The following is a 14,858-nucleotide window of genomic DNA, read 5'->3' as shown; positions in this document are numbered from 1 at the left end:
ATAATATATATTATGATGATCATAAGAATGTGTTGTATGTGATGACACTTAAGTATCATTGATATTTTTTAATTATTGAAAAAGTTAGTAAATAATATTTCTTAATGTGGTGTTCTATTCCGTGAATTCAATAATCACTGTTTTAGAATTTATAAGTATAAGCTGAAAATGATAAGCTTAGAATGACAAGCTGATGATGCCGGGATAAAAAATAATAATCTGTCAAAATGGTTATTTTAATAATAAATAATATAAGAAGGTTAGGAAATGGACTTTGACCTTGAGAAAAAGCCCATCTTCTAACTTTCAGACGAATTTTGGTTAACATTGCGAGTGTCTGCTGCAAATCTCTGCTGAAGCAGCAGGCACTCGCAATTGTAGGCCATGGCAATTGTATTTATAGTGTTAGAATACAATTGCCATGACTTTTGTGTAATCATTTGATCTTCCTGGAAGGAGTTGCAATGGAAGCCAAACTCCACTCCATCCAGTATCAGAAAGCCAGGAAGGAAGTCTTAACCTTGAGAAAGGGCTTCCTTCTAGGCTTTCTGTGTTACATTGGATCATAATCTGTAGAGAAGGGAGTATTTGCAGATTCTGGCCTCTTATAAGGCCAGATCTTCGTATTTCATGCTTCCCAGGGCCGGATTTCTCTCCTGCCGCCATAGATCAGGACGGCATTTGAGAAAGCCGGCCCTGAGTAATGTAAGCGAGGCTCTGGCCTCTACTGAGGCCAGAGACTGTGATATTACGTCTTTCAGGGCCGAGTTTCTGCGAGAATGTCTATCATGTGGATGATCATCGCAAAACTCGGCCCTGAGGATGAATTTTGCAGGCTCTGGCCTCAGTAGGAGCCAGGGCTTGGTATTGTAGGATTCCCATGGCCGGTTTTCGCTCCTGCCGCCTGGGATAAGGGCGGCATTTGAGAAAGCCGGCCCTATGGATTTAAAGCGAAGCCCTGGCCTTTGCTATGGTCAGGGCCTGTGTATTTCTTTCTTTCAGGGCCGAAATGAGAGGAGATCGTCAATGATGTGGACGATCTCCCTCAAAATCGGCCCTGAGGATTGCATTTGTAGGCTCTGGCCTTTGCTAGGGTCAGAGCTTCGTTTGGTAAGTATCCCAAGGCCGGATTCCGCTCCTGCCGCCCGGGATAAGGGCTGCATTTGAGAAAGCCGGCCCTGGGTATTTAAAACGAAGCCCTGGTCTTTGCTGGGGCCAGAGCATGTATCTGTATGTCTTTCAGGGCCGAGTTCTTGCGAGACTGTCGACATGATCGACGATCATCGCAAAACTCGGCCCTGAGGATTGTTTTTGAAAGCCCTGGCCACTGCTAAGGCCAGAGCTTCGTATGGGCACTCTCTCGGAGCTGGATTCCTCTCCGGCCGCCCTGAATCAGGGCGGTCTTTGAGGAAACCGGCCCCGAGGATGGTTTGCGAAGCTCTGGCCTTAGCAATGGCCAGAGCTTGTGATTTTAATGAAGAGCCAAGTTCCTCTCGGATCGTGCCTAATGAGGACGACCGTCGAGGAACTTGGCTCTGAGGAGATGAATTGTGAGCTCTGGCCTCGATGAAGGCCAGAGTTTTGAATGGAATGTTTTGATGGGATGAGCCAATGCTCAGTAAGCTCGTCCCATCAAAACATTCGATTAAAAATTGAATTAAAAATTATCGTAATCACTGAAAAATTACAACAATATTTTTGAATATATTATTATATAATAAGAATTGAATAAATTTCTCACAAAATTAAATAAAAATTTCCAAAAAATATTAGAAAATTTTAAAAATTATTGAAAAAATAACAAATTTGATAAGAAAATTAAGGATTAGAGAAATTTAAGAAATATAGAAAATGGTTATTTATTATTGTAATGGGAAATTGAGGATATTGAGGAGTTTTATACAGAATGTGATCTTATAATTAAAAGAAATGAAGATATTCAAGAAAGGAGTTTACAAATGCAGGGTAAAGGAACAATACTCTGCATTTGTAAACTCCTTTCTTGAATTGAAATTCAATGAATCACTTCAAGTGAAAAAGTGCAAGCTATTCGAGAAAGGAGTTTACAAATGCAGGGTAAAGGAACAATACTCTGCATTTGTAAACTCCTTTCTTGAATTGAAATTCAATGAATCACATTCAAGTGAAAAAGTGCAAGCTATTCGAGAAAGGAGTTTACAAATGCAGGGTAAAGGAACAATACTCTGCATTTGTAAACTCCTTTCTTGAATTGAAATTCAATGAATCACATTCAAGTGAAAAAGTGCAAGCTATTCGAGAAAGGAGTTTACAAATGCAGGGTAAAGGAACAATACTCTGCATTTGTAAACTCCTTTCTTGAATTGAAATTCAATGAATCACATTCAAGTGAAAAAGTGCAAGCTATTCGAGAAAGGAGTTTACAAATGCAGGGTAAAGGAACAATACTCTGCATTTGTAAACTCCTTTCTTGAATTAAAATTCAATGAATCACATTCAAGTGAAAAAGTGCGAGTTTTCCTAATTTACACATATAAATGCAATATAATAGCAATATCCCACTAAGCACAAATGTAATCTCAATCAAAACACATTATCTTCATAAATGTTAACAAATTTTTCTATTCACACATGTCTAATCATAAATAATTAAGTCTATTCATCATTTATCGTCTAATCAAATATAATTTACATTCTCATTGATAATTGTTATATAAAAATAACATAGATTATATTTCAAATGAGACTCTTAGAGCTTTTCTTATTTTAACATTGTAATAATATAGAATAGCATATAGATATATATGTAATAACGTATATATATGCTTATTTCTCTCATGTTTCGAAATGCAATGTGATATTGCACTCACTTTTTATAGAAATCTACCATACTCATAGGAATGATGACATATACATTTGTCTATCTATCTACGTTGTAAAAACCTTCATTAGCCCTAAGCTCAAAGTTTTTCTCATTCATTGCTTTAAATTGACCAAAAAATTGAATACTTGCTTTAAATTGACCATTCAATTTAAAGTTCGTCCCTTTGTATTTTGGATTTTGGAGGTTCTTGTTGTTATTTCTACAAATTAGATCCTTATTAAAATTGTTAATTTTTCGATCATTAGCGATGTCACAGTTTAAATTGGAAATTCTTTTTCTTTGGATAGTTCACACCCGTAAAAATATTTTTACGACTTTATTATGCGACAAAATACAGACAAATCTTGCAGTGATGAACTTTATGATACAGAACAAAGAGAAGAATAATATTCATTACTAGATGATTAAACCTAATCAATCTTCGGCATATTTAAATGCACATATTAAATTTGAAAAATGCAAAAAAGTCCAGCTGGGATCAATATTTTGGTAGTAAAGATAAATGTGACTATATACAAAATGGGACCGTATTATTTGATAATAGCAGTATCAATAATTATTATGTTTTACTTTGTTTCTATAAAGAATGCAAAGAAACTGGCGCAATTTGCATTCAAAGAACTAATAAAGTGTGTACATTACTTGAAGAAACAGTATTTACCAATTGTAGTTCCACCACAGAATATGGTGGAGGGTCTGTTTATTATAACTGCCAAGCAGATGGAGAGTTCGTCCAACATCGAACATGTTATTATGCGTCAATAGCAGAGCAAGCTATGGCATTTGCTCAAGCTGCTAAGCAATACCTTTCTAATAAAAACTATGCAATTGAAGTTTCTGTTCTTAAATGTGGAGAAAATGAAGAAAAAGGAAGTTACACATTTGGTATTTCTTTTGGCGATATATGTTTTGATAATAACAACATCACAAACAACAAATGTATTCATCAATAACTATTGGACTTTTAGGAAATTCGGGTACATATAATTTTTCAACATTTAGAGAAAACGCTCAAATTGAAAGTTTTTCGCTTTTATTTTCCTCTTCAGATTATTCATTAACTCATACAGTTTCGTATTGTAATATTATTGGAAATAAATGTGGAGCAGATAAAAACCAAGTTCTATTTTATTGTATATCCAAAACTAATTTAGATCACTGCATATTTTTAAATAACACTGCAAAATACATGTTTGGGCAAGATATAGATGGTTATAATTCGACTATTTCAGATTCATATGTTGACTCTAATTCAACCACAGGATCAGGAACTGTTATATTTAAGAATATAAAAGAAGGTTACGATTTTAATACGTTTACTCATATATTTAATGAAAACTGCTCAATAGTTTCTCATAGAATAATCTCCCTTAAATCGATTTTTCTTTCAAAGTTTGCAAAAACTGCAACTGCAGGATTATTTTCACGCAAAGTATAGATATAAATGGCAGTATTATGTCGACAAAAGTCGTTATTCTGTTCAACGGCAAAACAAATTATTTAAGCTGTTAAATCTTTTCTTTTTTATAAAAACTTTGCTTTTAATTTTTCAATTTTTAAATGAGGAGAAAACAAACCAAAAGGAAGCAATACATTTCTAATTGGATATTGTGAAATACTAATTAAGAAAAATAACATCGCAAGCAATAAATGCATAGAAATTTCATTGTATCTGGATTTGCAGGATTTAAAAATAGGCGTTTATTAGTTTTGAGAGTGTATGAAATTTTTTTAACTTCAAATGAATTCTTAATATTAAATAAAGTAAATCAAACAATTTATAAAATAACAAATAAAAAAAAACAATATAGAAATAGAAATAATTAAGCACGAAGTTCGGAGACAGTTGGTAAGAAAGGTTTGAGTGCTTGTCGTGATGGATTCCATCCTTTAGGTAAAACTTTCGAAGGACGAGAATTTGTTACTTTCGGAATTACGATTGCTTTGTTTATCTTGTTCCCTTCGATTGCAGAGATAGATTGTGCTGTTGAAGGAACTGAACTGACTGGGAATCCACCGCCAATGAACTTGGCTGTGTTTCCTGCTATTTCTTCTGTTTTTGACTGTGTTGATGACCTCATCTCGTGGACTTTCTTCTTCTCCATGAAATATGATGATTTAGTGTAATTGAGTTCACCACGAACTTCTTCAACACTCTTCTTAAGTTCATCGATGTTACTTGAGCGATCAAACAGCTCTGTTTCGATCTCTTGAAGTTGTTTCGTCTTCATTTCGAGCTGTTCTTCAAGAATTCTAATTTCTTCATCACCGTCATCTTTCGTTTGACTTCCAACTTTCCTTTGTTCGCGAACAAGAAGTTTACGACGTTCTTCACGAAGAACTTTAAGTTTGTCGATTCGATAAAGACGTTCCATAAGTTTGTTTCGGAGTTCTTGTGTCATCTTGAGGAGATTAAGAAGTTCTGGATTCGATGCTTCTAAGAAACGCCATCTGTGGATATTCATCGGCGTTTCAAGTTCATCTTCAAGAGCACGAACACGACCTTGTTGGAAAAGGATTCCTTTCTCAAGATTTCGACATTCCGTTCGTAAATAAACGGAATGTTTCGATTTGTCCATCAATTTCTTCTGTTTTTCAACTTCGGACAACAATGTTTTCTTCAATTCGTCGACTTCATGGCATTTCTGTGTGTATGTTGCTGATTCTGATTTAAGACGGCCTTCAATAAGAACAATCTTCTCTTTTAATAGATCTAATGAATAAATTCTGTCATGAATCTGCTTTTGATAAAATAAGTTATATGTTGAATGCAATTGATTCAATATATTCGAACTCATCAACACTTTCATGAATATAAGAAAAATATGGAAAAAATTTAGCAAACCTATTGAAAATATTATTATTTGAATGATACACAATTTAATTGGGACAATGTCACGCCCGTAAAATATTTTTGCCATAATAATGTTAAAAAATGAACAAAAATCAGAACAAAGGGGAAGGCTACACTTTGACTATCTCAGATTCATATGTTGATTCAAATTCAACAAATGGACTTGTTATATTTAATAATCTAACAATAAACTCATTTTTTAACACTTTTAATCATTTATTTAATGAAAATTGTTCAATAAATTCTGGAAAAATTATCACTTATAATTTTTCATATCTTTCTACATTTGTAAAAACTGCTTCTGCAGGATTAGTTCCATCAAAAAAGTAAAAAAATACGCCATCATTAATTAATATCTTAAGATATTTTTAATGATATGTTTGCATTTGATTCAGATACTTAAATAAAAAGAAAATTTTTGTCAGTGAACAATTAAATTGCAAGTCAATAAGAATACCCTATACATTTTTAAGAGAATGCAATATCCGTCTCCAAAGCTTTTCCATTTCTCAATCTTCATGGAGAAATTGAATTAGTCTGTCTTCCCCACATATTCAAAATTGATTAGTTTCTCCTCTTCTCCTTGGAGAAAATCGAAATGAGCTCATTGGGTGCTTTGACCAAATTTAAAAATTTACCAAATATTGTGTTTTGTCAAGTAATAAACTGACATTTTAAATAGATAAATGTAAAAAATAGTGTATAGTTTTTCATTTTGGAGAAGTTTGTATTTTGGGACGAACTTTAAATTGAACGGTCAATTTAAAGCAAGTATTCAATTTTTTGGTCAATTTAAAGCAATCTTATATGTAGTTTGTTTTAAAGGCTTGATCAATAGCATATGATCAGTACTCGTTGAGTATGTTATGATGTTAAGAGATAATGGATAGTACACTTTAATATTGAAATTGAATTTGGATTATTATGCAATATTCTATAATATATATTATGATGATCATAAGAATGTGTTGTATGTGATGACACTTAAGTATCATTGATATTTTTTAATTATTGAAAAAGTTAGTAAATAATATTTCTTAATGTGGTGTTCTATTCCGTGAATTCAATAATCACTGTTTTAGAATTTATAAGTATAAGCTGAAAATGATAAGCTTAGAATGACAAGCTGATGATGCCGGGATAAAAAATAATAATCTGTCAAAATGGTTATTTTAATAATAAATAATATAAGAAGGTTAGGAAATGGACTTTGACCTTGAGAAAAAGCCCATCTTCTAACTTTCAGACGAATTTTGGTTAACATTGCGAGTGTCTGCTGCAAATCTCTGCTGAAGCAGCAGGCACTCGCAATTGTAGGCCATGGCAATTGTATTTATAGTGTTAGAATACAATTGCCATGACTTTTGTGTAATCATTTGATCTTCCTGGAAGGAGTTGCAATGGAAGCCAAACTCCACTCCATCCAGTATCAGAAAGCCAGGAAGGAAGTCTTAACCTTGAGAAAGGGCTTCCTTCTAGGCTTTCTGTGTTACATTGGATCATAATCTGTAGAGAAGGGAGTATTTGCAGATTCTGGCCTCTTATAAGGCCAGATCTTCGTATTTCATGCTTCCCAGGGCCGGATTTCTCTCCTGCCGCCATAGATCAGGACGGCATTTGAGAAAGCCGGCCCTGAGTAATGTAAGCGAGGCTCTGGCCTCTACTGAGGCCAGAGACTGTGATATTACGTCTTTCAGGGCCGAGTTTCTGCGAGAATGTCTATCATGTGGATGATCATCGCAAAACTCGGCCCTGAGGATGAATTTTGCAGGCTCTGGCCTCAGTAGGAGCCAGGGCTTGGTATTGTAGGATTCCCATGGCCGGTTTTCGCTCCTGCCGCCTGGGATAAGGGCGGCATTTGAGAAAGCCGGCCCTATGGATTTAAAGCGAAGCCCTGGCCTTTGCTATGGTCAGGGCCTGTGTATTTCTTTCTTTCAGGGCCGAAATGAGAGGAGATCGTCAATGATGTGGACGATCTCCCTCAAAATCGGCCCTGAGGATTGCATTTGTAGGCTCTGGCCTTTGCTAGGGTCAGAGCTTCGTTTGGTAAGTATCCCAAGGCCGGATTCCGCTCCTGCCGCCCGGGATAAGGGCTGCATTTGAGAAAGCCGGCCCTGGGTATTTAAAACGAAGCCCTGGCCTTTGCTGGGGCCAGAGCATGTATCTGTATGTCTTTCAGGGCCGAGTTCTTGCGAGACTGTCGACATGATCGACGATCATCGCAAAACTCGGCCCTGAGGATTGTTTTTGAAAGCCCTGGCCACTGCTAAGGCCAGAGCTTCGTATGGGCACTCTCTCGGAGCTGGATTCCTCTCCGGCCGCCCTGAATCAGGGCGGTCTTTGAGGAAACCGGCCCCGAGGATGGTTTGCGAAGCTCTGGCCTTAGCAATGGCCAGAGCTTGTGATTTTAATGAAGAGCCAAGTTCCTCTCGGATCGTGCCTAATGAGGACGACCGTCGAGGAACTTGGCTCTGAGGAGATGAATTGTGAGCTCTGGCCTCGATGAAGGCCAGAGTTTTGAATGGAATGTTTTGATGGGATGAGCCAATGCTCAGTAAGCTCGTCCCATCAAAACATTCGATTAAAAATTGAATTAAAAATTATCGTAATCATTGAAAAATTACAACAATATTTTTGAATAATATTATTATATAATAAGAATTGAATAAATTTCTCACAAAATTAAATAAAAATTTCCAAAAAATATTAGAAAATTTTAAAAATTATTGAAAAAATAACAAATTTGATAAGAAAATTAAGGATTAGAGAAATTTAAGAAATATAGAAAATGGTTATTTATTATTGTAATGGGAAATTGAGGATATTGAGGAGTTTTATACAGAATGTGATCTTTATAATAAGAAATGAAGATATTCAAGAAAGGAGTTTACAAATGCAGGGTAAAGGAACAATACTCTGCATTTGTAAATCCTTCTTGAATTGAAATTCAATGAATCAATTCAAGTGAAAGTGCAAGCTATTCGAGAAAGGAGTTTACAAATGCAGGGTAAAGGAACAATACTCTGCATTTGTAAACTCCTTTCTTGAATTGAAATTCAATGAATCACATTCAAGTGAAAAAGTGCAAGCTATTCGAGAAAGGAGTTTACAAATGCAGGGTAAAGGAACAATACTCTGCATTTGTAAACTCCTTTCTTGAATTGAAATTCAATGAATCACATTCAAGTGAAAAAGTGCAAGCTATTCGAGAAAGGAGTTTACAAATGCAGGGTAAAGGAACAATACTCTGCATTTGTAAACTCCTTTCTTGAATTGAAATTCAATGAATCACATTCAAGTGAAAAAGTGCAAGCTATTCGAGAAAGGAGTTTACAAATGCAGGGTAAAGGAACAATACTCTGCATTTGTAAACTCCTTTCTTGAATTGAAATTCAATGAATCACATTCAAGTGAAAAAGTGCAAGCTATTCGAGAAAGGAGTTTACAAATGCAGGGTAAAGGAACAATACTCTGCATTTGTAAACTCCTTTCTTGAATTAAAATTCAATGAATCACATTCAAGTGAAAAAGTGCGAGTTTTCCTAATTTACACATATAAATGCAATATAATAGCAATATCCCACTAAGCACAAATGTAATCTCAATCAAAACACATTATCTTCATAAATGTTAACAAATTTTTCTATTCACACATGTCTAATCATAAATAATTAAGTCTATTCATCATTTATCGTCTAATCAAATATAATTTACATTCTCATTGATAATTGTTATATAAAAATAACATAGATTATATTTCAAATGAGACTCTTAGAGCTTTTCTTATTTTAACATTGTAATAATATAGAATAGCATATAGATATATATGTAATAACGTATATATATGCTTATTTCTCTCATGTTTCGAAATGCAATGTGATATTGCACTCACTTTTTATAGAAATCTACCATACTCATAGGAATGATGACATATACATTTGTCTATCTATCTACGTTGTAAAAACCTTCATTAGCCCTAAGCTCAAAGTTTTTCTCATTCATTGCTTTAAATTGACCAAAAAATTGAATACTTGCTTTAAATTGACCATTCAATTTAAAGTTCGTCCCTTTGTATTTTGGATTTTGGAGGTTCTTGTTGTTATTTCTACAAATTAGATCCTTATTAAAATTGTTAATTTTTCGATCATTAGCGATGTCACAGTTTAAATTGGAAATTCTTTTTCTTTGGATAGTTCACACCCGTAAAAATATTTTTACGACTTTATTATGCGACAAAATACAGACAAATCTTGCAGTGATGAACTTTATGATACAGAACAAAGAGAAGAATAATATTCATTACTAGATGATTAAACCTAATCAATCTTCGGCATATTTAAATGCACATATTAAATTTGAAAAATGCAAAAAAGTCCAGCTGGGATCAATATTTTGGTAGTAAAGATAAATGTGACTATATACAAAATGGGACCGTATTATTTGATAATAGCAGTATCAATAATTATTATGTTTTACTTTGTTTCTATAAAGAATGCAAAGAAACTGGCGCAATTTGCATTCAAAGAACTAATAAAGTGTGTACATTACTTGAAGAAACAGTATTTACCAATTGTAGTTCCACCACAGAATATGGTGGAGGGTCTGTTTATTATAACTGCCAAGCAGATGGAGAGTTCGTCCAACATCGAACATGTTATTATGCGTCAATAGCAGAGCAAGCTATGGCATTTGCTCAAGCTGCTAAGCAATACCTTTCTAATAAAAACTATGCAATTGAAGTTTCTGTTCTTAAATGTGGAGAAAATGAAGAAAAAGGAAGTTACACATTTGGTATTTCTTTTGGCGATATATGTTTTGATAATAACAACATCACAAACAACAAATGTATTCATCAATAACTATTGGACTTTTAGGAAATTCGGGTACATATAATTTTTCAACATTTAGAGAAAACGCTCAAATTGAAAGTTTTTCGCTTTTATTTTCCTCTTCAGATTATTCATTAACTCATACAGTTTCGTATTGTAATATTATTGGAAATAAATGTGGAGCAGATAAAAACCAAGTTCTATTTTATTGTATATCCAAAACTAATTTAGATCACTGCATATTTTTAAATAACACTGCAAAATACATGTTTGGGCAAGATATAGATGGTTATAATTCGACTATTTCAGATTCATATGTTGACTCTAATTCAACCACAGGATCAGGAACTGTTATATTTAAGAATATAAAAGAAGGTTACGATTTTAATACGTTTACTCATATATTTAATGAAAACTGCTCAATAGTTTCTCATAGAATAATCTCCCTTAAATCGATTTTTCTTTCAAAGTTTGCAAAAACTGCAACTGCAGGATTATTTTCACGCAAAGTATAGATATAAATGGCAGTATTATGTCGACAAAAGTCGTTATTCTGTTCAACGGCAAAACAAATTATTTAAGCTGTTAAATCTTTTCTTTTTTATAAAAACTTTGCTTTTAATTTTTCAATTTTTAAATGAGGAGAAAACAAACCAAAAGGAAGCAATACATTTCTAATTGGATATTGTGAAATACTAATTAAGAAAAATAACATCGCAAGCAATAAATGCATAGAAATTTCATTGTATCTGGATTTGCAGGATTTAAAAATAGGCGTTTATTAGTTTTGAGAGTGTATGAAATTTTTTTAACTTCAAATGAATTCTTAATATTAAATAAAGTAAATCAAACAATTTATAAAATAACAAATAAAAAAAAACAATATAGAAATAGAAATAATTAAGCACGAAGTTCGGAGACAGTTGGTAAGAAAGGTTTGAGTGCTTGTCGTGATGGATTCCATCCTTTAGGTAAAACTTTCGAAGGACGAGAATTTGTTACTTTCGGAATTACGATTGCTTTGTTTATCTTGTTCCCTTCGATTGCAGAGATAGATTGTGCTGTTGAAGGAACTGAACTGACTGGGAATCCACCGCCAATGAACTTGGCTGTGTTTCCTGCTATTTCTTCTGTTTTTGACTGTGTTGATGACCTCATCTCGTGGACTTTCTTCTTCTCCATGAAATATGATGATTTAGTGTAATTGAGTTCACCACGAACTTCTTCAACACTCTTCTTAAGTTCATCGATGTTACTTGAGCGATCAAACAGCTCTGTTTCGATCTCTTGAAGTTGTTTCGTCTTCATTTCGAGCTGTTCTTCAAGAATTCTAATTTCTTCATCACCGTCATCTTTCGTTTGACTTCCAACTTTCCTTTGTTCGCGAACAAGAAGTTTACGACGTTCTTCACGAAGAACTTTAAGTTTGTCGATTCGATAAAGACGTTCCATAAGTTTGTTTCGGAGTTCTTGTGTCATCTTGAGGAGATTAAGAAGTTCTGGATTCGATGCTTCTAAGAAACGCCATCTGTGGATATTCATCGGCGTTTCAAGTTCATCTTCAAGAGCACGAACACGACCTTGTTGGAAAAGGATTCCTTTCTCAAGATTTCGACATTCCGTTCGTAAATAAACGGAATGTTTCGATTTGTCCATCAATTTCTTCTGTTTTTCAACTTCGGACAACAATGTTTTCTTCAATTCGTCGACTTCATGGCATTTCTGTGTGTATGTTGCTGATTCTGATTTAAGACGGCCTTCAATAAGAACAATCTTCTCTTTTAATAGATCTAATGAATAAATTCTGTCATGAATCTGCTTTTGATAAAATAAGTTATATGTTGAATGCAATTGATTCAATATATTCGAACTCATCAACACTTTCATGAATATAAGAAAAATATGGAAAAAATTTAGCAAACCTATTGAAAATATTATTATTTGAATGATACACAATTTAATTGGGACAATGTCACGCCCGTAAAATATTTTTGCCATAATAATGTTAAAAAATGAACAAAAATCAGAACAAAGGGGAAGGCTACACTTTGACTATCTCAGATTCATATGTTGATTCAAATTCAACAAATGGACTTGTTATATTTAATAATCTAACAATAAACTCATTTTTTAACACTTTTAATCATTTATTTAATGAAAATTGTTCAATAAATTCTGGAAAAATTATCACTTATAATTTTTCATATCTTTCTACATTTGTAAAAACTGCTTCTGCAGGATTAGTTCCATCAAAAAAGTAAAAAAATACGCCATCATTAATTAATATCTTAAGATATTTTTAATGATATGTTTGCATTTGATTCAGATACTTAAATAAAAAGAAAATTTTTGTCAGTGAACAATTAAATTGCAAGTCAATAAGAATACCCTATACATTTTTAAGAGAATGCAATATCCGTCTCCAAAGCTTTTCCATTTCTCAATCTTCATGGAGAAATTGAATTAGTCTGTCTTCCCCACATATTCAAAATTGATTAGTTTCTCCTCTTCTCCTTGGAGAAAATCGAAATGAGCTCATTGGGTGCTTTGACCAAATTTAAAAATTTACCAAATATTGTGTTTTGTCAAGTAATAAACTGACATTTTAAATAGATAAATGTAAAAAATAGTGTATAGTTTTTCATTTTGGAGAAGTTTGTATTTTGGGACGAACTTTAAATTGAACGGTCAATTTAAAGCAAGTATTCAATTTTTTGGTCAATTTAAAGCAATCTTATATGTAGTTTGTTTTAAAGGCTTGATCAATAGCATATGATCAGTACTCGTTGAGTATGTTATGATGTTAAGAGATAATGGATAGTACACTTTAATATTGAAATTGAATTTGGATTATTATGCAATATTCTATAATATATATTATGATGATCATAAGAATGTGTTGTATGTGATGACACTTAAGTATCATTGATATTTTTTAATTATTGAAAAAGTTAGTAAATAATATTTCTTAATGTGGTGTTCTATTCCGTGAATTCAATAATCACTGTTTTAGAATTTATAAGTATAAGCTGAAAATGATAAGCTTAGAATGACAAGCTGATGATGCCGGGATAAAAAATAATAATCTGTCAAAATGGTTATTTTAATAATAAATAATATAAGAAGGTTAGGAAATGGACTTTGACCTTGAGAAAAAGCCCATCTTCTAACTTTCAGACGAATTTTGGTTAACATTGCGAGTGTCTGCTGCAAATCTCTGCTGAAGCAGCAGGCACTCGCAATTGTAGGCCATGGCAATTGTATTTATAGTGTTAGAATACAATTGCCATGACTTTTGTGTAATCATTTGATCTTCCTGGAAGGAGTTGCAATGGAAGCCAAACTCCACTCCATCCAGTATCAGAAAGCCAGGAAGGAAGTCTTAACCTTGAGAAAGGGCTTCCTTCTAGGCTTTCTGTGTTACATTGGATCATAATCTGTAGAGAAGGGAGTATTTGCAGATTCTGGCCTCTTATAAGGCCAGATCTTCGTATTTCATGCTTCCCAGGGCCGGATTTCTCTCCTGCCGCCATAGATCAGGACGGCATTTGAGAAAGCCGGCCCTGAGTAATGTAAGCGAGGCTCTGGCCTCTACTGAGGCCAGAGACTGTGATATTACGTCTTTCAGGGCCGAGTTTCTGCGAGAATGTCTATCATGTGGATGATCATCGCAAAACTCGGCCCTGAGGATGAATTTTGCAGGCTCTGGCCTCAGTAGGAGCCAGGGCTTGGTATTGTAGGATTCCCATGGCCGGTTTTCGCTCCTGCCGCCTGGGATAAGGGCGGCATTTGAGAAAGCCGGCCCTATGGATTTAAAGCGAAGCCCTGGCCTTTGCTATGGTCAGGGCCTGTGTATTTCTTTCTTTCAGGGCCGAAATGAGAGGAGATCGTCAATGATGTGGACGATCTCCCTCAAAATCGGCCCTGAGGATTGCATTTGTAGGCTCTGGCCTTTGCTAGGGTCAGAGCTTCGTTTGGTAAGTATCCCAAGGCCGGATTCCGCTCCTGCCGCCCGGGATAAGGGCTGCATTTGAGAAAGCCGGCCCTGGGTATTTAAAACGAAGCCCTGGCCTTTGCTGGGGCCAGAGCATGTATCTGTATGTCTTTCAGGGCCGAGTTCTTGCGAGACTGTCGACATGATCGACGATCATCGCAAAACTCGGCCCTGAGGATTGTTTTTGAAAGCCCTGGCCACTGCTAAGGCCAGAGCTTCGTATGGGCACTCTCTCGGAGCTGGATTCCTCTCCGGCCGCCCTGAATCAGGGCGGTCTTTGAGGAAACCGGCCCCGAGGATGGTTTGCGAAGCTCTGGC

At 34.5% G+C, this 14,858-nt stretch overlaps 6 protein-coding genes across 6 annotated transcripts; 1 reads left to right on the top strand and 5 right to left on the bottom strand.

Annotated features, from left to right (window-relative positions):
- Window positions 1-405: 405 nt before the first annotated feature.
- TVAGG3_0256310 (protein of unknown function, DUF4106 family) lies at window positions 406-666 on the bottom strand (the record flags this gene model as incomplete). The annotated part of the gene is made up of 1 exon (XM_051228217.1): window positions 406-666. The coding sequence occupies one exon, from the start codon at window positions 664-666 to the stop codon at window positions 406-408; it is 261 nt and encodes an 86-aa protein (XP_051097947.1).
- A 4,020-nt stretch (window positions 667-4,686) lies between these two features.
- TVAGG3_0256300 (cilia- and flagella-associated protein 58-related family) lies at window positions 4,687-5,673 on the bottom strand (the record flags this gene model as incomplete). The annotated part of the gene is made up of 1 exon (XM_051228216.1): window positions 4,687-5,673. One exon carries the CDS (start codon window positions 5,671-5,673, stop codon window positions 4,687-4,689), a length of 987 nt encoding a protein of 328 aa, XP_051097946.1.
- Window positions 5,674-7,058: 1,385 nt separating this feature from the next.
- Window positions 7,059-7,319, bottom strand: TVAGG3_0256290 (protein of unknown function, DUF4106 family; the record flags this gene model as incomplete). Its single annotated transcript, XM_051228215.1, has 1 exon — window positions 7,059-7,319. One exon carries the CDS (start codon window positions 7,317-7,319, stop codon window positions 7,059-7,061), a length of 261 nt encoding a protein of 86 aa, XP_051097945.1.
- A 2,738-nt stretch (window positions 7,320-10,057) lies between these two features.
- Window positions 10,058-10,576, top strand: TVAGG3_0256280 (uncharacterized protein; the record flags this gene model as incomplete). Its single annotated transcript, XM_001287136.1, has 1 exon — window positions 10,058-10,576. One exon carries the CDS (start codon window positions 10,058-10,060, stop codon window positions 10,574-10,576), a length of 519 nt encoding a protein of 172 aa, XP_001287137.1.
- An 870-nt stretch (window positions 10,577-11,446) lies between these two features.
- TVAGG3_0256270 (cilia- and flagella-associated protein 58-related family) lies at window positions 11,447-12,433 on the bottom strand (the record flags this gene model as incomplete). Its single annotated transcript, XM_001291886.2, has 1 exon — window positions 11,447-12,433. One exon carries the CDS (start codon window positions 12,431-12,433, stop codon window positions 11,447-11,449), a length of 987 nt encoding a protein of 328 aa, XP_001291887.2.
- Window positions 12,434-13,818: 1,385 nt separating this feature from the next.
- Window positions 13,819-14,512, bottom strand: TVAGG3_0256260 (protein of unknown function, DUF4106 family; the record flags this gene model as incomplete). Its single annotated transcript, XM_001286395.1, has 1 exon — window positions 13,819-14,079. One exon carries the CDS (start codon window positions 14,077-14,079, stop codon window positions 13,819-13,821), a length of 261 nt encoding a protein of 86 aa, XP_001286396.1.
- Between the last annotated feature and the right edge of the window lie 346 nt (window positions 14,513-14,858).

The sequence above is a fragment of the Trichomonas vaginalis genome, chromosome V (assembly GCF_026262505.1).
Source record: "Trichomonas vaginalis G3 chromosome V, whole genome shotgun sequence".
In the NCBI taxonomy this organism is placed as follows: Eukaryota; Parabasalia; order Trichomonadida; family Trichomonadidae; genus Trichomonas; species Trichomonas vaginalis.
Note: the sequence above shows the minus strand (reverse complement) of the source record. Positions and strands in the feature narration are given on the sequence as shown.